The 27,763-nt window shown below is 52.4% G+C and overlaps 1 protein-coding gene across 3 annotated transcripts in view; it reads left to right on the top strand.

The window, feature by feature from the left end:
* rasgrf2b (Ras protein-specific guanine nucleotide-releasing factor 2b) overlaps positions 1-27,763 on the top strand; it is a 465,843-nt gene that overhangs the window by 361,815 nt on the left and 76,265 nt on the right. For all 3 annotated transcript variants that reach the window (XM_072516189.1, XM_072516187.1, XM_072516188.1), the window contains one exon: positions 11,695-11,807. In XM_072516189.1, coding sequence (XP_072372290.1) covers positions 11,695-11,807 — 113 coding nt within the window. The remainder of the gene's footprint in view (positions 1-11,694; positions 11,808-27,763) is intronic.

A 27,763-nucleotide genomic window follows, 5' to 3' on the forward strand; every position in this document is an offset into this window, starting at 1 on the left:
TACAATCAAAGACGAAGTAGTAACATAACTGAAGGCTTTAATCGACTAGAACTGTTCCCCAGCAGTTTCGGTACAGAAATGAGGGCTGCTGGGATGGCACCGTTTCTTATACCCCACCTGTCAGGGCGGAGCTACGTACCAACAGCCAATGGTAAACGCCTAGGTTTACCAATGGTCTTCAGCCTCTCGGGTACTGTAATACTGTAATACCTGATAATACCACAACTCCAAATGTGGCCGCAACAAATTTTGTAGAGCTGCAACATGACCTCATGGCTCCGAAACTCAATCCCTCTACCAATAAAAGCTAAGACACCGTACGCCTTCTTAACAACCCTCTCAACCTGGGTGGCAACTTTCAGGGATCTATGTACATGGACACTGAGATCTCTCTGCTCATCCACACTGCCAAGAATCTTACCATTAGCCCAGTACTCTGTCTTCCTGTTATTCCTTCCAAAATGAATCACCTCACACTTTTCTGCATTAAACTCCATTTGCCACCTCTCAGCCCAGTGTTGCATCTTATCTATGTCCCTCTGTAACTTGTAACATCCTTCCCCACTGTCCACAACTCGACCGACTTTAGTGTCATCTGCAAATTTACTCACCCATCCTTCTACGCCCTCCTCCAGGTCATTTATAAAAATGACAAACAGCAGTGGCTCCAAAACAGATCCTTGTGGTACACCACTAGTAACTGGACTCCAGTCTGAACATTTCCCATCAACCACCACCCGTTGTCTTCTTCCAGCTCGCCAATTTCTGATCCAAACTGCTAAATCACCCTGAATCCCATGCCTCCGTATTTTCTGTAGTAGCCTACCGTGGGGAACCTTATCAAACGCTTTACTGAAATCCATATCCACCACATCAACTGCTTTACTCTCATCCACCTGTTTGGTCACCTTCTCAAAGAACTCAATAAGGTTTGTGAGGCACGACCTACCCTTCACAAAACCGTGTTGACTATCTCCAATCAAAGTATTCCTTTCCAGATGATTATACATCCTATCACTTATAACCCTTCCCAAGATTTTGCCCACAACAGAAGTAAGGCTCACTGGTCTGTAGTTACCTGGGTTGTCTCTACTCCCCTTCTTGAACAAGGGGACAACATTTGCTATCCTCCAGTCTTCTGGCACTATTCCTGTAGACAAAGATGACTTAAAGATCAAAGCCAAAGGCTCAGCAATCTCCTCCCTAGCTTCCCAGAGAATCCTAGGATAAATCCCATCTGTTAAAAGCTACTTGAGGGTATCAGTGGTATGGTCAAGTAAAACACAGGTGTCCTCATTGCTAATCCTTGTGTTACACATTGGTTTGGTAAGCTTGAACTGTACTCCATGTCCTTGGACTCTGAGCAGCCATCCCCACATGTTTTGTGGTTCTTCAATGCTGCTTGCACCCTTGTCTGCTAGACGTTGAAAGAAGCACGGAAGCTACTAATTTATGGGCATTCAAGCACAAAGTTTGTGGAATGGCGAACGTTTCTGTTGTTTGTTGCATTTTAATTCACTGTCCCTGGCAAACAATGCATTAGTGACCCGCATTCATTGAGCCCAGCTTGAGAAACGTGAAAGAAATATCCCATTTTAGCTTCGAAAGAGCCTTCTGCACAAAAGTTCATTGCAGTGTAAGTGTTATGGCTACTGATAGAGCCATCCCTGTAATGCAAGGGGTGTGAAGTGTGTATACCTTTGTTATGCCTTTGGTTGAGAACCATCAAATCCTTTGCAGGTATTTTTGGCTATGTCCAGAATGGCCCTGTATATGTGTTACGAAGTTGGAATGAAATTAAAGTAAAGAATTGAATCAAAAAAATAAACTGATATGGATTTAACTGCACTGAGGACTTGTGAGATGCAAATGAGCCTAGTAGCAAGGCAAAACATATACGTTGTCAAGCAAAATGGAGACCAGCAGCCCAGGGACCTTGATCATAGATAGTTTTCGATTGGGGTAATTTTTGTGAGGGCCACGAAGAATCCAGCACGAGTTTTAAGGATACAAAGTAATCACATTTATTTACAATAACATATATATATAACAGCAGCAGCAACTTCCCTTGCTGCACACTCCTTCCTGCTGGTTCCAAACTGGCCAGCTTTATTTATACTTGGAGTTTACTAATGGATTCTCCGCCCCCCTCATTGGGGAAGCTCATACTCCCACAAGATTGTGGGATTGTCATTAGTCCCCAGCCAATGGTAAGCAGGCAGGTTATAACATTCCTCCCCCACAAAGTCCAAGGAATCCACCGAAGACCCTGGTGAAGGAGGGCGCCGGACTCGTTTTGCCGCAGGCCGGACACCATTTGCACGCGGCGCTGGATCAGGCGGCGTGTAACGAGATGGAGTCCGGCGCTTCCGTGATGAACGGCGCAACGGTTGTACATCCACGGCCCGTGGACCCGAGTATTCCCTCTCTGATGCGTCCTGTGTCTCCATCTCGGAGTCAGAGTCTGCTGCCTCCGTCATGTCAGCGTCTCTATCTCCATTCGGTTCTGTAACAACCTGCGCAGGCTTCGAGTGAGGCACCAGTGGAAGATTGTGAGGACTACCTTCCCTTGTCTCTGGTCTCTGCGGCTGTAGAAATGAGCTCCGGGGGCGGGGAATCTTTTGAGGGGATAGTCTTCTGGACCGAACGTAGTCTACATGTTTGCGCTGGAGACGACCCTGGGCTTGCACCTGGTAAGATATAGGGCCCGTTTGGCGAAAGATTACACCAGGAACCCACTGGGCACCACCAGCAAAATTCCGAATGAACACTGGGTCACCAGGCGCAAACTGCCGAATCGGCCGATGCCGAGAAAATCCCTGTCCCTGCCATTCTTGTGTGCGGCGTACTTTTGCGCCAATGTCCCGGAAAACCATACTAAGGCGGGTGCGAAGTCTCTGGCCCATTATGAGTTCTGCGGGAGCTACCCCAGTCACCGCATGGGGGATGGTCCTATACGTAAACAAAATGCGAGCCAGTCTTGTGTCCATTGATCCGGAAGACTGCTTCTTTAGGCCTCTTTTGAATGTCTGCACTGCGCGCTCTGCCAACCCATTTGAAGCCAGGTGGTAAGGGGCAGTGCGGATATGGCGTATGCCGTTCATCTTCGTGGACCTCGCAAACTCCTCACTTGTGAATGGAGTGCCGTTATCCGTGACCAGCACCTCGGGGAGGCCATGCGTACTAAAAGACAAATGCATCTTTTCAATTGTTGCACAGGACGTTGTCCCCTGCATCTTATGCACCTCTAGCCATTTAGACTGGGCGTCAATTAATAGAAGGAACATGGATCCTTGAAAAGGGCCTGCGAAATCTGCATGCAAGCGTGCCCAAGGCCGCCCTGGCCATTCCCAGTGATGTAGGGGCGCGGCCAGCGGAAGCTTCTGATGCTCCTGGCAAATGGAGCAGTTTTGGGCCACCTTCTCAATGTCGGTGTCGAGGCCTGGCCACCAGACATAACTCCGGGCCAATATTTTCATTTTGGTCACACCTGGATGCCCATTGTGCAAGTCTGTTAGTATCAGCTCCTGGCCTTTTTCTGGGACAATCACACTCGTCCCCCACAAGAGGACGCCGTCTTCCACACTGAATTCTGACAGCTTGGAGGAAAATGCCCGCAACTCGCCTGGGAGCTGTCTATGCTGCCCACCATACAGGACTATGTGCCGAACCTTTGACAGGACTGGCTCCGTCTGGGTCCACTCACAGATCTGTGATGCCGTGACAGGCAAGGTGTCCATAAAATTTAGGGTTGCAACCACCTCACCGGTCGTGGGGGTCGACATGGGGCCGGTCGATAAAGGCAATCGGCTCAGTGCGTCGGCATTTGCTATGTGCGTTCCTGGTTTGTGCTCCAGAGAATACTCGTATGCAGCAAGCAACAAAGCCCAGCGCTGGATCTGTGCGGAAGCAATGGGCGGTATTGGTTTATCCTCTCTGAAAAGTCCCAGCAGAGGCTTATGATCAGTCACGATAGTGAAATGGCGGCCATACACGTACTGGTGGAAGCGTTTCACCGCAAAAACCACTGCCAGGCCCTCCTTCGCGATCTGCGCGTACTTTTTCTCCGCTGCAGTCAATGTGCGGGAGGCGAAAGCTATCGGTTGCTCGGCCCCGTTCTCCATCTTGTGGGACAGGACAGCCCCAATACCATACGGGGATGCATCACATGTGACGAGCAAATGCTTTCCAGGATCATAGTGGGTTAGTAACCCAGACAACGACAATTGTTGCTTTACCCGCCGGAAAGCGGTTTCTTGCGGCTGACCCCAAACCCAGGTGTCATTTTTCTTTAGCAGAAGGTGCAACGGGGCCAGCGTAGTTGCCAGATTGGGGAGGAACTTCCCGTAATAGTTTACGAGAGCGAGAAAAGAACGAAGATGCAAAGTGTCAGTCGGGGCGGGGGCCTATTGAATCGCACGCACCTTCTCTGCGACGGGGTGCAAACCTTCACGGTCCACCCGATAACCTAGGTAGACTACTTCCTTAGCCTGAAATACGCACTTTGTGCGACGTAAACGGAAACGGACTCCAGCCTCCGAAAAGCGTCTAAGGACAGATTTTCCAAATGTTCCTGCTCCGACGTCCCTGCAATCAAAACGTAATCCAAGTAGACAGCAACACGTGGTAAACCTATCTAATTTTGTGAACGAGAGTCCACCTGCAAGCTTCGCGTAGAGATCCTCTATGCGAGGCATTGGATATTGGTCGAGTCGGGAAGTCGTATTCATTGTAAATTTATAGTCGCCACACAAACGAACTGTGGCATCTGGCTTCATTACAGGTACAATTGGTGCTGCCCAGTCAGCAAAACGGACGGGCCTGATAATACCCATTACATAGCAAGGTGAAAAACTAAGGATAACGATCTCGGTTGTTCTAGCCTCTGAAGTCCCTTAATCGTGGCACTATTCTTGTAAATCTCTGCACACTTCCGAAGCCCTGCCCAATCCCGGTCCACCTACACCCCCAAATACCTAAAATGAGACGCTATCAGACGAAATGGCAACCCCCCATCCCTGCTCCCACTTCCAGAGGGGAGACCACAAAATACTTGCTTTTCCCTAAATTCATTTTGTACCCCATAAAACTCTCAAATCCCTGGAGCAACGCCATTATGCTCCCCACTGACATGTTCAGCTCCGAAATATACAATAACAAATCATCTGCACGTAAGGAGACCCTATGTTCCACAACCCCAAGCTCCTCAGCTCAATAACCAAGGGCTCTATAGCCAATGCAAACAGAAGGACATGGGGCATCCCTGCCTCGTGCCCCGATGTAATGCAAAATACACTGAATTCATACTGTCTGTGGCCACGCTCTCTATCGGCTCCTTATATAGCAGCTGCACCAACGCCACAAACTTGGCGCTGTGCAGTTTATAGATAGAGTAGACAGTCAGAGACTTTTTCCCCGGGTGGAACAAACCATTACAAGGGGACATAAATTTAAGGTGAATGGTGGAAGATATAGGGGGGGATGTCAGAGGTCGGTTCTTTACCCAGAGAGTAGTGGGGGCATGGAATGCACTGCCTGTGGAAGTAGTTGAGTCGGAAACATTAGGGACCTTCAAGCAGTTATTGGATAGGTACATGGATTACGGTAAAATGATATAGTGTAGATTTATTTGTTCTTAAGGGCAGCATGGTAGCATTGTGGATAGCACAATTGCTTCACAGCTCCAGGGTCCCAGGTTCGATTCTGGCTTGGGTCACTGGCTGTGCGGAGTCTGCACATCCTCCCCGTGTCTGCGTGGGTTTCCTCCGGGTGCTCCGGTTTCCTCCCACAGTCCAAAGATGTGCAGGTTAGGTGGATTGGCCATGATAAATTGCCCTTAGTGTGAAAATTGCCCTTAGTTATTGGGTTATGGGGATAGGGTGGAGGTGTTGACTTTGGGTAGGGTGCTCTTTCCAAGAGTTGGTGCAGACTCAATGGGCCGAATGGCCTCCTTCTGCACTGTAAATTCAATGATAATCTATGATTAATCTAGGACATAGGTTCGGCACAACATTGTGGGCCGAAGGGCCTGTTCTGTGCTGTATTTTCTATGTTCTATGCTTTTAGTTTTCAATCCAGTTTGATAATTTGTTGGCTCTGTGAATGAAGCAGTCCAGCTTCAGCTTCTGACATTTAGATCCTTTGGACCTACTAATAAGATCGGGCACCTCACGATAACCTCTTATCAATATTGCAAAAGTTCATGAACGTCTACCTTCTCGAGCAAGGCGTAAGGCACCGGGCGCGCCCGGAAATAGTGCGGCGTGGCTCCTGGTTCGACTTGGATACGGGCTGCGGTCCCTTTTATTTTCCCCAAACCAGGCTGGAATACATCTGGGTATTGTCCTAGCACCTCAGTCAACCCTTCAGAAACTGTTTGGAGGATGTGCTGCCATTGCAACATCAAATGGCGCAACCAGTTCTGACCCAACAGGCTGGGCCCATGGCCGCGCACCACGATAAGTGGGAAACGCCCTTCCTGGTGTCCATAGACAACAGGGGTCATTGTAGTTCCTGCAATGTCCAGTGGTTCCCCCGTGTAGGTGGCCAACCTGGCCTGTGAGTCGGTTAATGTAAGGGTCTGTATACCCTGCTTTGATGCGGTCGAATGTCCTCTGGGCGATCACGGAGACCGCTGCGCCAGTGTCCAACTCCATCTCAAGCGGGTGACCATTGACCCATACTGTCACCTTAATGGGGGCCACACGGGGAGCTGCCACACAATGCAGCTGCAGGCAGTCGTCCTCCGTCTCCACGTCCTCAGGAGTAGTCGCCGCAGGTTCATCCACATGGAAGGTACGGCCCCTGGGCTGGTCCCAGTTACGGCCCCTGGGCTGGTCGGTGGGAAGGACGGCGCCTCTGGCGCCCCCAGGACCGCCGTCCGCTATGGGATCGGCGCCTACAAGTCTGACACAGACATGGCTCCTCATCCATTGGTTCTGGAGAAGGCTTTCGGGGAGGAATGTCCGACGGCCACTGGCGTCGGTCCGGGCGTTGCCTCGCCCAAGGTACCGCAGGAGTGCGGTGGGACGTTTTCGGACGGAAGGGGTTGCGCCCCAAGGCATGCACTTCCATTCCCTGTAGCTCCTGTACTCCTCGTTCTGCGCTCTCTCGGGACAATACTATTTGAATGGCCTGTTGAAAAGTCAATGTTGGCTCAGCTAACAACTTTCTCTGGGTGGCCGCATTGTTAATACCGCAAACCAAACGGTCGCATAAAATTTCTGACAAGGTCTCACCATAGTCACAGTACTCCGCAATCCTGCGTAGCCTGGATCGAAAATCGGCAAGGGATTCTCCAGGGGTGCTCTCAGCGGTATTAAACCGGTAACGCTGGACTATTGTGGACGGGGTTGGGTTAAAATGTTGCCCCACTATATTCACAAGTTCATCAAACGTTTTGGTGTCCGGCGCAGCCCAAACATATGCGGGCCGCAGGCGGTGAGCAATATGACCACCTGGCACTCGTTTTCGGTGATACTGTTTGCCCGGAAATAGTAACGCATCCGTTGTGCGTACTGGTTCAAGCTTTCCAGCGCAGCATCAAAACATCCAAACGTCCGTACAGAGGTATGGTATAATAGAAAACAACTTCCAACCTGTATCCAACAAAAATCCAGGGAGGTGGCTTCAGCAGTGTAGACAGCTATTCACTTTAACCCTCGTCGCCAGTTTTGTGAGGGCCACGAAGAATCCAGCACGAGTTTTAAGGATACAAAGTAATCACATTTATTTACAATAACATATATATATATATATATAAAGCAGCAGCAACTTCCCTTGCTGCACACTCCTTCCTGCTGGTTCCAAACTGGCCAGCTTTATTTATACTTGGAGTTTACTAATGGTTTCTCCGCCCCCCTGATTGGGGAAGCTCATACTCCCACAGGATTGTGGGATTGTCATTAGTCCCCAGCCAATGGTAAGCAGGCAGGTTATAACAGTAATTTAAGTTACTCTCTGGGTAATCATGATTGTAGTTAATTGTAAATGTTGTTCTTTACTGTCGCCTTTCTCGTGCTTTCAAAATGTAATAAATGTTTTGTTATTTGAATAATTTACAACAAGATTGATTCCTCTCCTCACCGGGTTCCATCTCTTGACTTACATTTCTTTTCCAAATTGCAAAAATAGCTCGTTAAGAACTAGTGTTCCACGTTTCCCCTCTGGGTTTTGAGATACCCTCGCATTGAACATCACCGGGATTCATACCAATATATAGTAACAGCATAAGTCTGAATTCTGTTGGAATGTGTAAGGAAGGTGTAAGACCTGTCATGGACCTTCCAATATTCTTTCTTCAAAACCTCATAATAGAAAGGCACTGTATGGCTATGAGGAGAGAAAAAGTTGCTTTAAGAATCTCCAGATACTTTTACATTCCATGTTCAACAACAGCAACATAGTAAATTTGTAAAAAATAAAGTAACATAACTTTCCGAGCAAGAATTCAGTTGAGAGAAGAGGGCCGGGATTCTCCACCCAGCCGCTGGGTCGGAGAATCCCCGGGGGTAGGCACGAATCCCTAACCCGCCGCCACGCCGCCTCGACGCTGGCTGCCCTATTCTCCGGCGCGTTTTTCGGGCGGCGGCGGGATTCCCGCCATGCTGGTCGGGAGCCGTTGACAGCGGCCCCCCCCGGCAATTCTCCGGGCCCTGATGGGCTGAGGGGCCGTTCAGGTTTGGCCAAACCCGCCAGTCCTCGCGGGGGCGCGGGGGGATCCGGCCCCAGGGGGGGCCCCCACGGTGGCCTAGCCCACAATCAGGGCCTACCGATCTGCGGGCGGGCTTGTTCCGGGGGGGGGGACTTCTTTCCTCCGCGCCGTGCCCCTGTAGGGCTCCGCCATATTACCCGGGGGCTGGAGCGGAGAAAAGAATCCCCGCGCATGCGTGGAAATACGCCGGCCGGTCCGCTCATGCGCGAGATCACACCGGCTGTTCTGCGCATGCGCGAACTCGCGCCGACCCTTCAGCGCCGGCTGGAGCAACGGGGACGACTCCGCCGGCAACCTAGCCCCCTAGAAAGGTAAGAATTCCTCACCTTGGGGGGCCGTTGACGCCTATGTCATTGGTGCCGGTTTTCCTCAGGCGTGGGGACATAGCCACATTTTCAGAGAATCTCGCCTCATGTTTCTCTCGCAAAATTTAATTGAATGGGCATTTAACTAATGGTAAACTGTTTAAGACCGATATTTATATTACAGGGACCTCATGCTATTTGCAGAAGCCTGGCATATAAATAAATAATCATTACCAGCTACAATTGTCTTAAAGACTTCTGGATCATGTTATGAGCACAAAGTGTATTGTATGCCTCCAGTCTGATCACCCATAATTTAGAAAATGGACAACCAGCGCTTGGGGCAGAAAATGTCATTTCACCCACGCCATTGAATGTGAACTGGGATATTGATAGAATATAATTATTCTTGTGCTGTCGGAAAGCTCAGTTACTGTATATTGTTCTAGCTAAATATTGGATATAAAAGGACAGAAGGGTGGGATTCTCTGACCCCCCGCCAGGCTGGAGAATCGCCGGGGGGGGGGGGGGTGGTGTGAATCCCGTCCCCGCCAGCTGCCGAATTCTCCGGCGCTGGGGTTTTGGTGGGGGTGGAAATCGCGCCGCGCTGGTCGGCGGCCGCTCGCCGCGGGCCCCCCGGCGATTCCCGGCCCGCGATGGGCCGAACAGGCGCCCGTTTTAGGCCACTCCCGTCGGCGTAAATTAGACCAGGTACTTACCGGCGGGACCTGGCTCTGCGGGCATCCTCCGGGGTCCTCGGGAGGGGGCGGGGGGGGGGGGGGATCTGGCCTTGGGGGGTGCCCCCACGGTGGGCTGGCCCACGATCGGGCCCACAGACCCGCAGGCGGGCCTGTGCCGTGGGGGCGCTCTTTCCCTCCGCACCGGCTGCTGTGAAACTCCACCATGACCGGCGCAGAGACGAAAACCCAGCGCATGCGCTGGGATGACGCCAGCACACGCTGGCTTTCCCACCATGCGCCAACCCGCACTGGCCGGCGGAGGCTCTTCGGCGCCAGTTGGCACGGCGCCAAGCCCTTTGACGCCAGCAGGCGCGGAGCCAACACCGCCGGCCTAGCCCCTGAAGGTGCGGAGGATTCCGCAACTTCCGGGCGGCCCGACGCCAGAGTAGTTCACGCCACTCCTCGGCGCCGTGACCGCCCGCCCCCCCGGGTAGGGGAGAATCCCGCAATTCTGGAATTTAAATGTTAGAGAAGTAAGGACAGGTGGATACCCTGGGCGGGATTCTCCCCTACCCAGCGGGCAGGCGGTCCCGTCGCCGAGGAGTGGCGTGAACCACTCCTGCGTCGGGCCACCCGGAAGGTGCGGAATCCTCCATACCTTCAGGGGCTAGGCCGGCGCCGGCAGGGTTGGCGCTGTGCCAACCGGCATGGAAGGGGCTTGGCGCCGCGCCAACCGGCGGTGAAGGGCCTCCGCCGGCCGGCGCGAGTTGGCGCATGCGCGAGAGCGCCAGCATGTGCTGGCGTCATCCCAGCGAATGCGCAGGGGGGTTCGTCTCCGCACCGGCCATGGCGGAGGTCCACAGCAGGCGCTGCGGAGGGAAAGAGTGCCCCCACGGCACAAGCCAGCCGGCGGATCGGTGGGCCCCGATTGCGGGCCAGGCCACCGGGGGCTCCCCCCGGAGCCAGATCCCCTCACTTCCCCCAGAGGACTCTGGAGGCCGCCCGCAGAGCCAGGTCCTGCCGGTACCAGGTCATATTTACGCCAGCGGGACTGGCCTAAAACGGGCGGCCACTCGGCCCATCGCGGGCTGGAGAATCGCTAGGGGGCCTCTGCCAGCGGCCGCCAACCAGCGCGAGCGATTCCCGCCCCCGTCAAAACCCCGGCGCCGGAGAATTCAGCAGCTGGCGGGGGCGGGATTCACGCCGCCCCCCGCTGATTCAAGCCCCGCAGCACGGTACCATTGTGGATAGCACAATTGCTTCACAGCTCCAGGGTCCCAGGTTCGATTCCGGCTTGGGTCACTGTCTGTGCGGAGTCTGCACATCCTCCCCGTGTGTACGTGGGTTTCCTCCGGGTGCTCCGGTTTCCTCCCAAAGTCCAAAGATGTGCAGGTTAGGTGGATTGGCCATGATAAATTGCCCTTAGTAACCACAATTGCCCTTAATGTTGGGTGGGGTCACTGGGTGATGGGGATAGGGTGGAGGTGTTGACCTTCGGTAGGGTGCTCTTTCCAAGAGCCGGCGCAGACTCGATGGGCCGATTGGCCTCCTTCTGCACTGTAAATTCTATGATTCTCCGGCCCGGCGGGGGTTCGGAGAATCCCACACCCTGTACCTATCGTGATCATGGAGAAACTGTGGAGTTTAAGGATAGATGTGTACAAACATTGTCCTTTAGAAGGAGCAAGTCAGATAACTGAATGACATTTTCTTGTTCTATGCTTGTCTTTGTATCTTGGAAAAGTTGACAGAGTTTGTTCTTGATGATTTGATGTGCACTGGACGGCAAGGAAGAAATGTCCTTAATAATGCATGGGTCTTATAAGAATACTTTAATAAATATGAACCTTCCTCTTCAACACTCTGAGAAGTAATTGACTGTGAGACAATGCTTACAGAGATTAAAATATCAGTGGTTTCATTTGATAGGATTTATTGGCAAAATGCGGACACTCACCCGTGAATACTAATGAGTTTATATTTTGTAATTATGCAGGATTTTGAGATGAACAGTGAGCTGAAGTCAAACATTGTAAATCTCTTAGAGGAAGTGATGCGTGATCACGATCTGCTACCCCAAGAAAGGAAAGCTACAGCCAATATTTTAAGGTGATATTCTATGCTGTGCTAATCGTTTCTTGTCACGGTCTATATTTACCACTTCAAAACTAACTTAAAAATACAAGGGTATCACTGCTCTAAAGGCCTCTTGTATTTGAGGCATAGGCCTGAATTTTTGTAGGAATGGAAAGAGTCTGCAGCTTACCCAAAGTGGAACCTGAGTCCCTGAACCCAGCATCCACCATTTTGCCAGGGGGAGAATGGGGGCAGGTTGTTGTCTACATAGCCATGTCTCACAGAAGCAGCTGTACATTGAAAAGTGCAGCTACCTTCAAACAGATTCAATTGTCATCAGTTTGATGTCCAAAACATGACTTTGAGGAAAAGGTCTAAAGTTGCTGGAATTGATTAGAGAGTTGGGGTACCCTTTTGGATAGATCCCGGTACCCCTTTGGGAAAGAAAGGTGTATTTTGGGAGATACAAGGTACCGTTTCAGAGAGGTAAGGTGCCCTTTGGGACTGATAAGAATAGTTATGAATGTGTGCAAAAAGTGGCTAAGCTCTGTGGAATGGTCAAACTTTCAAGGTATTTAAATCCCTCGACTCTTAAATAAAAATAAAACTGCCTGTAGTTTCAAAAAAGTCAGTTCTTGCAGTTTCACTCTGTTGACATAAGCCTGAAGGTTATCATTATAAGATTTGTTCTGCATGACTGATTCCACAACTTATAACTATCACAGTGAGGAGACAGTTCACAGTTTGATTGACAGCATTAAGTGTGGTTATAAAGACTTTGATCTGTGACTATGACTACAAACGCTTGTTTTAATAGAAGATTAAAAGCGGGATTCTCCGTCGGCCAATGCCGAAATCGGGAAGGCGATTGGGCGAAGAATCGGTCGTGAGACCAAAATCATAGCCGGCGCTGGGCGCCCGACAGAATGCCATGGTCCAGTGACAGCGGCGTCAATGCATTCTACGCTGCAAGTACAATAAACACCATCTGCATATCATTAACTGGCTTGACCAGGTATTCTCCGGGACCTCTGCGATGGTCTGCATCCGCCGGGATGAATTATTGATGGTGTGCTTCACTTGTGGTTTCAAAAGTTGGAGAAAGGGCGCCATGGCCTGTGGTTATGCAGAGTGACACTGACCATACGGGTGTACCCACCCCACCACTCCCCGCACCCCAGTCCCCACCGTTCACCTCACCACGCCCGCATTCTACCCTCCACCCCACCAACTCTACCCCCCCAAACAGCCGCCATCCGCCAGCAGGGCAGCACGCGCGGCCCACACAAGGGCAACGACCACAGTAGCCCCTACAGGAGGGTGCTGGACAGGGACTGTGCAGCGTACTGCTGTCATGGGTAATGCCAGCCAATGGGATCCCTGGCAGCAGGAATGCGCGCCAGAGGCAGAGGCCCCCATGGTGCCGGGCTCCGATGGGGCCTTGGGTGAGCAGGGCACAGTGCCTGAGGAATGGCTGGGTGTGGGTGTGGGAATTGGGGGTGGGGAAGGGGACATGGGTGGGGGGCAGAGTCTGCACTGCAGATGGGGGCCTGCATGCAGCTATTGGACCTGGTTGGGCAAGGGGGGTACGCATCATGCTAACATGTGTGCCTTTCACCCCCTACAGCCAATGGACTTCAGAATCCAGCCAGGAATAGAGGCCTTTATTCTAGTCGCCTCAGTCCTGAGGGATGCACTGAGGCTGTTCGAGCTGGAGCTGCTCTAGGGGACCCTGCAGCAGCGGAGCCTGCCCCAGAGAAACAGGAGGAAGCCGAAGGGGATGGGGAGCAGCTGCCCAACAGGCCGAGGAGGAGGAGATGGGAAGGAGGCGCCTCATTGGCCTTGTGTACCGCCTGCGCCTATCATTTGAGGATCTGTCAGACCGGACATACTGCCGAAGATTCCAGTTGAGCAGGTGGACAGTGTGACATATCTGCCAGATCATGGCACACCTGGCACCGCGAAGGTATGGGGGAGGACACCCGCTCCCGGTGGCCATAAAGGTGAGAATCACCCTGAACTTTTACTTTCCAGGCGCCGAGTGTGGACTTGTCTGGAATCTCACAGATCTCAGTGCCCAGGTACATCCGCACCGTCACAGAGGCCCTATATGCCCTGTCGGCACAATACAAGCATTTTAACGTGGACCGAGACTACCAGGAGCTGGTTTAGCACAGTGGGCTTAACAGCTGGCTTGTAATGCGGAACAAGTCAATTCCCATACCAACCGCCCCGAATAGGCGCCGGAATGTGGGGTGGGATTCTCCCCTACACAGCGGGCCGGGGGTCCCAGCGGTGAGAAGTGGCTAGTGGTAAGGGGCGAGGCCAGCGCCAGAGTGGTTTGCGGCGTGCCGGACGGCGGGGAAGGGGCTTGGCGCCACGCCAATCAGCGTCGAAGGGCCTCCGCCAGCCGGCGCGAGTTGGCGAATGCGCGGGAGCGCCAGCGTGTGCTGGCGTCATCCTAGCGCATGCGCAGGGGGGATCATCTCCGCGTCGACCATGCCGGAGAAATAGCAGCCGACGGGAGGAATAGAGTGCCCCCACGGCCCAGGCCTGCCCGCGGATCGTGGGGGCACCTCCCGGGGCCAGATCCTCCCACGCCCCCCCGAGGACCCCGGAGGCCGCCCGCGCCGCCAGGTCCCGCCGGCAAGGACCTACTCTAATTTACGCCAGTGGGACCGGCAAAAAACGGGCAGCCACTCGACCCATTGCGGGCCGGAGAATCGCCGGGGGGTGCCGCTGCTAGCGGCCACCGACCGGCGCGGTGCGATTCCCGCTCTCGCCAAATCCCCGGCGCCAGAGAATTCAGCAGCCGGCGAGGGCAGGATTCACGTCGCCCCCCGCCGATTCTCCGACCCGGTGGGGGGTTGGAGAATCCCGCCCGTGGTGACAAGGGGCTTTTCACATTAACTTCATTGAAGCCTACTTGTGACAACAAGCGATTATTATTATTAGGATGCCCGGGCAGCGGGGTTCGCCGCCATCTCCGAAATGCCTCGGGGGACACAGGGGGTATGGGGTGGAGAGAGATGGGGGCGGGGCTCCGGAGCAGTGAGTGCTGACAGAACTGGGGGCCCTGGCCCAATCCCACCCCCACTGTCCCCCCATCTACCCCATGCCCCCAGCACCCCCTCTGCAGCTAGCCCAGCCCAGCCCATCCCTCACACCTGTCTGAGAGAGCACCAAGGCAGGTTGAAACATTGTGCACAAGTGTTTACTGTGAAATGGTAAACATATATATACAGGTTTGACCCCTAACCCCCAGTGTTATACTGTGTGCTGCACCCGTGCCAACCTAACTGGTGTCTACCTTTCTGGCCTTACGGGCCCTCTCTCTACGCCTAGGTGGATCCCCAGGTGGTACGTCAGGAGTGGAGGCGGCCTGCGGTGATTCCTGCCCTGTCACCTGAGTTTACTTTGGCGGCTGCCTTCTGGGGTGACTGGGCCTGGATGGGCCAAGCTGATGTTCCAGGTGGGGAAGTGCTGTCCTGTTCTGCCTGCTGCCCATCAGATGTACCACGTACAGGAGGGGGATGAGTCTGAGACACTATGATATCCTGGCGCCTCCCCTGCGGGCGTCACTGGCACAGTCCCCATCACCTCCTCCTCCCTTGGGTTCCCCGACTGTCCCCGAGCTACTCCATGGGACGGGAGTGCAAGTGGAGCCAAATTCTTCCCCCCCCTCCCTTTGCCTCCCTCTCCTGGGGCTGTCAGTCCTAGAGTACCGCTCCGGTCTCAACCAGGGTCTTGTTGCTCACGGCCATGGAACACAAGGAGTGATCCACCTCTCTCTGGGACTGTGCCACACCACCTGTGGACTGTGCCACCAACGGCTGGGTCTGTGCCACATCAGTCAGTGACTGCGGCACCTCGCTCTGTAAGCAGAGGTAAGCAGCTGGCTGCCTCCACTTCTGATGTGCATCCTGAGGAGACACCTGGATGTAGTGGTAGAGGGCCTGGCACGTTGAGGATCACTGACGGCACTGGGGGAGGGGATGGGAGGGTGGGTAGTTAGGGGGTAGAGAGGGGGAGTTGGGGCTGGGGGCGTTGGCTGGGGCGGCACCATCGGGAGTGGGGTTTGTACAGCACATTAAAAAAATTTTGCACAACCATTATGATGCCTCTGTCACTTTCTTCTGCAATGCAGACTGACCCCCGGACCCATTTAGGGCAGCACGGTAGCATAGTGGTTAGCACAATTGCTTCACAGCTCCAGGGTCCCAGGTTCGATTCCGGCTTGGGTCACTGTCTGTGTGGAGTCTGCACATCCTCCCCATGTGTGCGTGGGTTTCCTCCGGGTGCTCCGGTTTCCTCCCACAGTCCAAAGATGTGCAGGTTAGGTGGATTGGCCATGATAAATTGCCCTTAGTGTCCAAAATTGCCCTTAGTGTTGGATGGGGTTACTGGGTTATGGGGATAGGGTGGAGGTGTTGACCTTGGGTAGTGTGCACTTTCCAAGAGCAGGTGCAGACTCGATGGGCCGAATGGCCTCCTTCTGCACTGTAAATTCTATGATATCATTGTCCATCTCTCCAGGCATCCCCCCCTCACCATCCCCATGGCGCTCATCCAGCCTCCGGTCATGGACATGTCCCCGGAGCTGTGTCCCATCCCCTGGGTGTTCAGAGGCTGCGTGTAAGGTGTTGCCTCCCGCAGTGTTCAAACACAGTGTCCAGGCATCGTGGTTTGATGATGATGCTAGGCATTGATTCCCACATGCTACATGACCCACCCACCTAAAGGAATCCACTTCACATGTGTCATAGATCATAGAATTTACAGTGCAGAAGGAGGCCATTTGGCCCATCGAGTTTGCACCGGCTCTTGGAAAGAGCACCCTACCTAAACCCATGCCTCCACCCTATCCCGGTAAACCCAGTAACCCCACCGAACCATTTGGACACTCAGGGGCAATATTGCATGGCCAATCCAACTTTGCTGCACATCTTTGGACTGTGAGAGGAAACCGGAACACCCGGAAGAAACCCACGCAGACACGGGGAGAAAGTGCAAACTCCACACAGGCTGTCACTCAGGGCCGGAATTGAACCTGGGTCTCTAGAGCTGTGATGCAGCAGTGCTAATCACTGTGTCACCACACTGCCCTATCAAATGCTCACTTAACCACGATTGCCAATTCCCCATTAGCGATAGCCTTCAGCTGCATGGCCAGAGGCCTCAGCAGTTGATAGGGGTATGGGTGACCGGTGGGGCAGACCGACAGGCACAAGGGTTTCCCCTGGAATGGGGCTGGGATCCAGGTGATGCAGTGAGCGATTGCCCCCCCCCCACACCCCCAAATGGTGGCCCACCTCTGTGGAAGGTCCCCCAACCCCCACCAAGCACTGGGGTGCCAATCCAAGCACCCCAGGCACTTTGCCTGTGAGCAAAGATAACTACTCACCTCCTCGGCTCCCCACAAAAGCACTTCCACCAGGTTCACATTTTTCGAAAGGAGTACTAATTGGCACCAGCGTGAGCACTTTCTGGGGAGTCTGCTGAATTACAGGAGGCCGTTGGATATAGTGTCGTTCTTGTTAATTGTATGGAGATGGTGATCTCGTTTTTGGCCTCTCCCGCTATTCATCGGTCTGGTTACGCTTGAGCGAGAGCACAAGAGGACGGAAAATCGCGCCCAATATGAATAATACAGGGCTGGATTCTCCGTTTCAGCAACTAAGTGTTGACTTCAATGGAGTATGTGTGGTCTTTTATGACCAAACATCTGCGTGAAACCTTCACCGATTCCGAGACCAATGAGGAGCTTGCAGCGGCGCTGGTTGAAACCCTTGGCTCCCGCGGTGAAAATGGCCAGAGAATGGCTGGGTCCCTGGCCACGCATGTGCACAGATAACGACCTGCAGTGGTCACGCCGTACAACATGGCGCCGCTGTGTGCAGACCGGACCCCCCATCCACGACCCAACAGCTCACCCCCTGGCCACCCCCCAGCAGTCCCCCCAGCCCTCGCGGAAGCCTCCCCGGCCAGCAGTATGGATACCGGCCGAGTGTGGCAGAGCTGGACACAGTCCGCAGCCGCCATGCCGGGTTCCCGCACAGCTGAGACCACACGTGTCCCACACTGTCGTGAACTCGGCCCATTGGGGGTGGAGCATCGTGGGAGGACCAGCCGATGACATGCTAATGCCATTGCAACAACGTGCGATGCAAAGATGCCATTTCCGAGGGGGTGGAGCATGGCTGACAGGCGTCAAATTGCCACTGGCTCCGATTTGGGCATCGTAGTCAATTCTCTGCCCGATCGCCGGTTGCTTCAGGCAACGGAGAATCCCGGACTCAGTGTCAATTAATTGGCATGTTACCAGAGACAAGAGGCTGAATTCTCCACCATCCGGATTTCCGTTTTGCCAGCAGCCCAGTGGTTTCCCGACAGCGAGGAGTGGCCCAATAATGGGAAACCCCATTTAGCAGCCAGCAAAATGGAGAATCCTAATGGTGTGCCGCAGCAGAAATCTGGGGTGAGATTCTCTGACCCCCCACCGGGTTGGAGAATCGCTGGGGAGCCGTGTGAATCCAGCCCGCGCCGGCTGCTGAATTCTCCGGCGCCGGGGTTTTGGCGGGGGCGGGAATCGCGGCTCGCCGGTCGGCGGCTGCTGACAGCGGCCACCCCGGCGATTCTCCGGCCCACAATGGGCCGAGTGGCCGCCCATTTTCGGCAGGTCCCGCTGGCGTAAATCACAACAGGTCATTACCGGCGGGACCTTGCTCCACGGGCAGCCTGCAGAGTCCTCGGGGGGGGGGGGGGAGACGCGGGAGGATCTGGCCCCAGGGGATGCCTGGCCCGCGATCGGGGCCCACCAATCCGCGGGCGGGCCTGTGCCGTGGGGGCACTCTTTCGCTCCGCACGGCCGCTGTCAACCTCCGCCATGGCCAGTGGGGTGAAGAAACACCCTGCGCATGTGCTGGGATGACGCCAGCGCTCGCTGGTGCTCCCGCACATGCGCCAACTCAAGCCGGCTGGCGGAGGCCCTTCGGCGCCAGTTGGCGTGGCGCCAAACCCTTCTGTGCCAGCTGGCGCGGCGCCAAACACTCTGCCGACGGCCTAGACCCTGAAGGTGCATCGGATTCCGCCCCTTTGGGGTGGCCCGACGCCGGAGTGATTCACGCCACTCCTCGGCACCGGAGTGGCCCGCACCGCCGGTTCGCAGAGAATCCCGCCCCAGGTGCGACAGGATGGAGAAACCCGGCCAAGAGGTTCCTTCTATAAAGTTAGACGATCAATGACAGCATTTTTCATTGGGACTGAGGAGGTTCAGTGATGTCTTGATTGAGGCATATAAATGATGAAGGTTTAGGAGATAAGTGGCAGCAGATTGTTCCTCGTTAGTAAGAAAGTAACAAGCGAGTGTAAATTTAAGGTAATCCTAATGAGACATAAAGGGAAAGTAGGAATAAAACTGCACAGATTGTGGTGAAAGTACGGAATTCTCTGCCACAAACCATTGTTGGAACAAAAAGCACAAAGTACTTTGAATAAGAATTAGCTGTTTAGAATAAGGGAAATTTGACTGGGTTTTGGGGAGCATGCAGAAGATCAATATTCAACTTAGTTGCTTGTGTGGGGATTCAATAGGCTGGTCTGTCGTCTCTGTACAATAACATTCTATGATCTCCTTTTGGAATGGGATGTGACAAGTGTCAATAATAATATTAGACCCATGAGTGTGAATGAGATGAGGTGGGAGTGGTTGAATTAGATTCCAGGTACAATGACAGTGAAAGGTGAATGGAGGCAAGGACACTAAAAGATTAGGGGTGAGATCCTCCGGCCTCTCAGTCGCGTTTCTCGGTGGGAGGAGGAGGAGGTGCGCCATTCGCTGGCGGTGGAATTCTCTGCTCCGGCCGCTGTCAACAGAAAGTCCCACTGAAGCCACCCCTCGCTGCCAGGAAACCCACAGAGGGGGGATGGGGGGGTGAGGGGGTGCGCTGCCGGATGGAACCAGAAAATCCCACCACCAGGAGAATTCCAGCCTTGGATATAAACATTAAATCACCAATAAAACCCGAAGTTAAAAAGAAATAGAACATTTTGAAAGAGCAACCTTATGAGGAATTGTTCACCAGAAGGATATTTAATTTACATTTAAAAGTTGTTCCTGTTTCGTCAGGAGCATCTAATAACATGACTAACTCATATCGTTCAGTGTTCAGAACAGTAAAAAATAGTGCCAACGGCAACTGGAATGTCTGGAATCAGACTCTGTGCGTGCTTTGCACACTGTGAACCAGGAAGAAGCTTGGAGGATATGTGCTCAGATCTCTGCTTCCCATTATTTTATTTTTGATGTTAGAAGACCATGGGTGGTAGTGCCTACATCCTCAAGGCATTAAGAATATTGTTGTGTTGGGCGCTCTGGATCCGTGGAACACATACAGGTCACCAACACTTGAAATAGTGCAACACTTTTATTGAGCCATTAACAGTTTAACATACTCTCACTGTGGGTTAACACGATACTAGCTTTAACTAAAGACCTTTGCCTTGTCCTAACCAGTCGATGCACTCAGCACATGGTGAATGTCTGTGCTGCAGGCTGTGAGCTCTGTCCTACTAGGAAGCTGCAGCTCGAATGAGCGGGAACTCTGATGCCCCCTGTCTTTATAGTGCGTGTGCTCTAACTGGTGATTGGCTGCGGTGTTGTGTGTGTTGATTGGCCCCACTGTGTGTCCATCAGTGTGTGTCCCTGCACCATGATATACTGGTGTAAATTATGACATCCCCCCTTTTATAAAAGAATGTACATGTGTGGCAATAAATAGTGTATGGTGAGAATGTCCCTAACTACGTGTGTGCGAAAGACATATTTACAGGACTATGTACATGAGAACTAAGCTATTTACATGGGAAGGTGCCTGGTGCAGAAAAACAGTATGCAACAAGAATAACGAGATGAACACTATATACAAACCATGTAAACGATCAAACGGAAGAACAGAACAATTCAGAAAGTCTATAAGTCCACAAATTAAATCTCTGAGGTGGGCGACAAATTCTGGTTGACCGCCTCAAGGGTGGGTCGGGAGCCGCCGGCTGAGGAGCGTGCTGGATTGCATCAGAGTGAGGAGGATGCAGAGTAACAGGGATCTCTGCATAGTCCATGGCAGGGTCAGCAGGAGCGCGAGGCGACAGTGGAGGATCAAGTAGCGAGCGTGGAACGAGAGGAAAGGAGCGTCAATTGCGGCGCAGAATGGAGCCATCCGGTAGACGAACCAGGAATGAGCTGGGGGCCACCTGCCGAAGGACAACAGCAGTTGCAGACCAGCCACCATCCGGAAGATGGATGCGGACGTTGTCATCTGGAGCCAGAGCAGGGAGATCAGCTGCACGGGAGTCATGAGCCGCCTTGTGCTGTGCACGAGACAGCTGCATCCGTTGAAGGACCGGAACGTGGTCGAGGTCTGGAATATGAATGGACGGCACCGTCGTCCTCAGGGTACGACCCATGAGCAATTGGGCTGGCAACAGGCCAGTGGACAGTGGGGCGGAGCGATAGGCCAGCAAGGCGAGGCAGAAATCGGACCCAGCAGCAGCAGCCTTGCAGAGGAGCCGTTTGACTATATGGACTCCCTTCTCCGCTTTGCCGTTGGATTGGGGGTACAGGGGACTGGATGTCACATGGGCAAAATTGTACCACCTGGCAAAGTTGGACCATTCCTGGCTTGCGAAGCAGGGGCCATTGTCCGACATCACCGTGAGTGGGATGCCGTGTCGAGCAAAGGTATCCTTACAGGCACGGATGACTGCAGACGATGTGATATCGTGCAACCGTATCACCTCTGGGTAACTTGAAAATTAGTCCACGATCAGGACATAGTCTCTACCCAGCGCGTGGAACAGGTCGATGCCCACCTTGGTTCAAGGTGACGTGACCAAGTCATGGGGCTGCAGGGTCTCACGTGGTTGGGCCGGCTGGAAGCGCTGACAAGTGGGGCAGTTGAGCACTGTGTTGGCTATGTCTTCATTAATGCCGGGCAAGTACACTGCCTCTCGGGCCCGTCAGCGGCACTTTTCCACACCAAGATGGCCCTCATGTAGCTGTTCCAGGACGAGCTGGCGCATGCTATGCGGGATGTCAATGCGGTCCAGTTTCAGAAGAACCCCGTCTACTACCGCCAGATCACCTCTGACATTATAGAACTGATGGCATTGGCCCTTGAGCCGCCCGTCTGTTAGGTGGCGCATGACACGCTGTACCAAAGGGTCAGCCGTCGTCTCGCGGCGGATTTGGACGAGGAGTTCATCCGTGGCACGTAGATTGGAGGCCACGAAGGCCACATGGGTGTCAACCTGACAGACGAATCCCGCTGGGTCACATGGAGTGTTGACTGCCCTGGAGAGAGCATCAGCAATGATGAGGTCTTTGCCTGGAGTGTATACCAGCTGGAAGTCATATCGCCGGAGCTTTAGAAGAATACGCTGGAGGCGAGGCGTCATGTCGTTCAAGTCTTTCTATTATATTGACCAGCAGACGATGATCGGTCTCGATGGTGAATTGAGGAAGTCCGTACACATAATCGTGAAACTTAACCACACCGGTCAGAAGGCCCAGGCACTCCTTTTCTATCTGCGCGTAGTGCTGCTCCATGGGGGTCATGGCGCGTGACGCATATGCAACGGAGGCCCATGATGAGACCTCATCGCATTGCAGGAGCACTGCCCCAATGCCGTATTGGCTGGCATCGGTCGAAATTTTGGTCTCTTTTGCTGGATCAAAGAAAGCTAAGACCGGGGCCGTGGTGAGTTTTGTTTTGAGTTCTCTCCATTCGCGCTCGTGGGCAGGGAGCCATTGGAAATCTGTCGTCTTCCTGACCAGGTTCCTGAGAGCCGTGGTATGAGGGGCGTGGTTATGGATGAACTTCCCTAAAAAGTTGACCATGCCCAGAAATCGGAGAACCGCCTTCTTGTCCTCTGGCGTTTTCATGGCTGTGATAGCAGCCACCTTGTCCGCATCCGGCCGCACACCCAACTGGGAGATATGGTCCCCTAGGAACTTGAGTTCCGTCTGACCAAAAGAACATTTGGCTCTGTTGAGGCGGAGGCCCTGCTCACGTATACGTTTGAATACGCGCTGGAGACGACTGACATGCTCCTGCGGGGTGGTGGACCAAATGATTATGTCGTCGACATAGACGCAAACACCTTCCATGCCTTCCATCATTTGTTCCATAATCCTATGGAACACTTCTGAAGCAGATATGATCCCAAACGGCATCCTGTTGTAACAATATCTGCCAAAGGGGGTATTAAATGTACAGTTTCCTGCTGGATTTGTCGAGCTGGATTTGCCAGAATCCTTTTGAGGCGTCGAGTTTGGTGAAAAGCTTGGTGCGAGCCATCTCACATGTGATCTCTTTGCGCTTGGGAATTGGATAATGCTCCCTCATGATATTGCGATTTAGGTCCTTAGGATCAATGCAAATTCTCAATTCGCCGGAAGGCTTTTTTACACATACCATAGAACATAGAACATAGAACATTACAGCTCAGTACAGGCCCTTCGGCCCACGAGATTGTGCCGACCTGTGAAACCACTCGAAAGCCCATCTACACTATTCCCTTATCACCCATATGTCTATCCAATGACCATTTGAATGCCCTTAGTGTTGGCGAGTCCGCTACTGTTGCAGGCAGGGCATTCCACACCCTTACTACTCTCTGAGTAAAGAACCTACCTCTGACATCTGTCCTATATCTATCTCCCCTCAATTTAAAGCTATAGAACATAGAACATAGAACATTACAGCGTAGTACAGGCCCTTAGGCCCTCGATGTTGCGCCGACCTGTGAAACCACTCTAAAGCCCATCTACACTATTCCCTTATCATCCATATGTCTATCCAATGACCATTTGAATGCCCTTAGTGTTGGCGAGTCCACTACTGTTGCAGGCAGGGCGTTCCACGCTCTGACTACTCTCTGAGTAAAGAACCTACCTCTGACATCTGTCCTATATCTATCTCCCCTCAATTTAAAGCTATGTCCCCTCGTGCTAGATATCACCATCCGAGGAAAAAGGCTCTCACTGTCCACCCTATCTCCGATCATCTTGTATGCCTCAATTAAGTCACCTCTTAACCTTCTTCTCTCTAACAAAAACAGCCTCAAGTCCCTCAGCCTTTCCTCATAAGATCTTCCCTCCATACCAGGCAACATTCTGGTAAATCTCCTCTGCACCCTTTCCAATGCTTCCACATCCTTCCTATAATGCGGCGACCAGAATTGCACGCAATACTCCAAATGCGACCGCACCAGAGTTTTGTACAGCTGCAACATGACCTCATGGCTCCGAAACCCAATCCCTCTACCAATAAAAGCTAACACACCGTACGCCTTCTTAACAACCCTCTCAACCTGGGTGGCAACTTTCAGGGATCTATGTACATAGACACCAAAATCTCTCTGCTGATCCACACTGCCAAAAATCTTACCATTAGCCCAGTACTCTGTCTTCCTGTTATTCCTTCCAAAATGAATCACCTGACACTTTTCTGCATTAAACTCCATTTGCCACCTCTCAGCCCAGCGCTGCAACTTATCTATGTCCCTCTGTAACTTGTAACATCCTTCCCCACTGTCCACAACTCGACCGACTTTAGTGTCATCTGCAAATTTACTTACCCATCCTTCTACGCCCTCCTCCAGGTCATTTATAAAAATGACAAACAGCAGTGGCCCCAAAACAGATCCTTGTGGTACACCACTAGTAACTGGACTCCAGTCTGAACATTTCCCATCAACCACCACCCTTTGTCTTCATCCAGCTCGCCAATTTCTGATCCAAACTGCTAAATCATCCTGAATCCCATGCCTCTGTATTTTCTGCAGTAGCCTACCGTGGGGAACCTTATCAAACGCTTTACTGAAATCCATACACACCACATCAACTGCTTTACCCTCATCCACCTGTTTGGTCACCTTCTCAAAGAACTCAATAAGGTATGTGAGGCACGACCTACCCTTCACAAAACCGTGTTGACTAACTCTAATCAAATTATTCCTTTCCAGATGATTATACATCCTATCTGTTATAAACCTTTCCAAGATTTTGCCCACAACAAAAGTAAGGCTCACTGGTCTATAGTTACCGGGGTTGTCTCTACTTCCCTTCTTGAACAAGTGGACAACATTTGCTATCCTCCAGTCTTCTGGCACTATTCCTGTAGACAAAGATAACTTAAAGATCAAAGCCAAAGGCTCAGCAATCTCCTCCCTAGCTTCCCAGAGAATCCTAAAATAAATCCCATCCGGCCCAGGGGACTTACCTATTTTCACACTTTCCAGAATTGCTAACACCTCCTCCTTATGAACCTCAAGCCCTTCTAGTCTCGTAGCCTGAATCTCAGTATTCTCCTCGACAACATTATCTTTTTCCTGTGTGAATACTGACGGAAAATATTCATTTAGCACCTCTCCTATCTCCTCGGACTCCACGCACAACTTCCCACTACTGTCCTTGACTGGCCCTACACTTACCCGAGTCATTCTTTTATTCCTGACATATCTATAGGAAGCTTTAGGGTTATCCTTGATCCTACTTGCCAAAGACTTCTCATGTCCCCTCCTGGCTCTTCTTAGCTCTCACTTTAAGTCCTTCCTAGCTCACTTGTAACTCTCGAGCGCCCTAACTGAACCTTCATGTCTCATCTTTACATAAGCCTCCTTCTTCCTCTTGACAAGTGTTTCGACTGCTTTAGTAAACCACGGTTCCCTTGCTCGACCACTTCCTCCCTGCCTGACAGGTACATACTTATCAAGGACACGCAGTAGCTGTTCCTTGAACAAGCTCCACATTTCCATTGTGCCCATCCCCTGCAGTTTTCCTCTCCATCCGATGCACCCTCAGTCTTGCCTCATCTCATCATAATTGCCTTTCCCCCAGATATAACTCTTGCCCTGCGGTATATACCTATCCCTTTCTATCACTAAAGTAAACGTAATCGAATTGTGGTCACTATCACCAAAGTGCTCACCTTCCTCCAAATCTAACACCTGTCCTGGTTCATTGCCCAGTACCAAATCCAAAATGGCCTCGCCTCTCGTTGGCCTATCTACATACTGTGTCAGGAAACCCTCCTGCACACATTGGACAAAAACGGACCTATCTAAAGTACTCGAACTATAGCGTTTCCAGTCAATATTTGGGAAGTTAAAGTCTCCCATAACAACTACCCTGTTGCTTTCACTCCTACCCAGAAGCATCTTTGCAATCCTTTCCTCTACATCTATGGAGTTTTTCGGAGGCCTATGGAAAACCCCTAACAGGGTGACCTCTCTTTTCCTGTTTCTAACCTCAGCCCATACTATCTCAGTAGACGAGTCCTCATCAAATGTCCTTTCTGCCACCGTAATATTGTCCTTGACTAACAATGCCACCCCTCCCCCTCTTTTATCACCTTCCCTGAGCTTACTGAAATACCTAAACCCCGGCACCTGCAACAACCATTCCTGTCCCTGCTCTATCCATGTCTCCGAAATGGCCACAACATCGAAGTCCCATGTACCAACCCATGCCGCAAGTTCACCCACCTTATTCCGGATGCTCCTGGCATTGAACAAGACACACTTTAAACCACCTTCCTGCCTGCCGGTACACTCCTGCAACTTTGAAACCTTACTCATGACCTCACTACTCTCAACCCCCTGTATACTGGAGCTACAATTCAGGTTCCCAAGCCCCTGCGGAACTAGTTTAAACCCTCCTGAAGAGCATTCGCAAATTTCCCCCCCAGGATATTGGTACCCCTCTGGTCCAGGTGTAGACCATCCCATTTGTAGAGGTCCCATCGACCCCAGAATGAGCACCAATTATCCAGAAATCTGAAACCCTCCCTCCTGCACCATCCCTGTAGCCACATGTTCAATTCCTCTCTCTCCCTATTCCTCGTCTCACTAGCATGTGGCACGGGTAACAACCCAGAGATAATAACTCTGTTTGTCCTAGATCTAAGTTTCCACCCTAGCTCCCTGAATTACTGCCTTACATCCCTATTCCTTTTCCTACCTATGTCGTTGGTACCTATGTGGACCACGACTTGGGGCTGCTCCCCCTCCCCCTTAAGGATCCCGTAAACACGATCCGAGACATCACGGATCCTGGCACCTGGGAGGCAACACACCAACCGCGAGTCTCTCTCGTTTCCACAGAATCTCCTATCTATCTATCCCCCTAACTATGGAGTCTCCAATGACTAATGCTCTGCTCCTCTCCCCCCTGCCCTTTTGAGCAACAGGGACAGACTCTGTGCCAGAGACCTGTACCCCATGGCTTACCCCTGGTAAGCCCCCCCCGCCCCAACAGTATCCAAAGCGGTATACTTGTTACTAAGGGGAACGACCAAAGGGGATCCCTGTACTGACTGCTTCCTCCCAGCCCCTCTCACCGTCACCCATCTATCTTTATCCTTCGGAGTATCTACATCCCTGAAGCTTCTATCTATGACCACCTCTGCCTCACGAATGATCCGAAGTTCATCCAGCTGCAGCTCCAGTTCCCTAATGCGGTTTCTGAGGAGCTGGAGATGGGTGCACTTCCCACAGATGAAATAATATCATGGAACTGACCCAGTCGGTTGGTTCCGTGACTCTGAAAGTCACTCCTTGGTCCTGGAGGTCCTGCAGCTGCTGCTTGAGGCGGTCCTTGAGGGGTGCTGGGACCCTGCGAGGTGCGTGCACCACAGGCGTGGCATTCTGTTTCAATAAGATCTTGTAGGTGTATGGGAGCATGCCCATGCCTTCGAAGACGTCGTGGTGCTGGTTGATGATGGCGTCGAGTTGCGCCCTGAAGTCGGTGTCCTGAAAGGCAGACATGTCATCAGGAGAGAGAGAGTGAACTCTCTGAACTAGGTTCAACAGCTTGCATGCCTGCGCGCCAAGAAAGGAGGCTTTCGAGGAGCCCACGATTTCAAAAGGAAGGATGGCTTTGCGTGATTGTGCATCACTTCAAGTTGGCACGAGCTGCTGGCATCAAT

Source organism: Scyliorhinus torazame, chromosome 9, assembly GCF_047496885.1.
Source record: "Scyliorhinus torazame isolate Kashiwa2021f chromosome 9, sScyTor2.1, whole genome shotgun sequence".
Classification (NCBI taxonomy): Eukaryota; Metazoa; Chordata; class Chondrichthyes; order Carcharhiniformes; family Scyliorhinidae; genus Scyliorhinus; species Scyliorhinus torazame.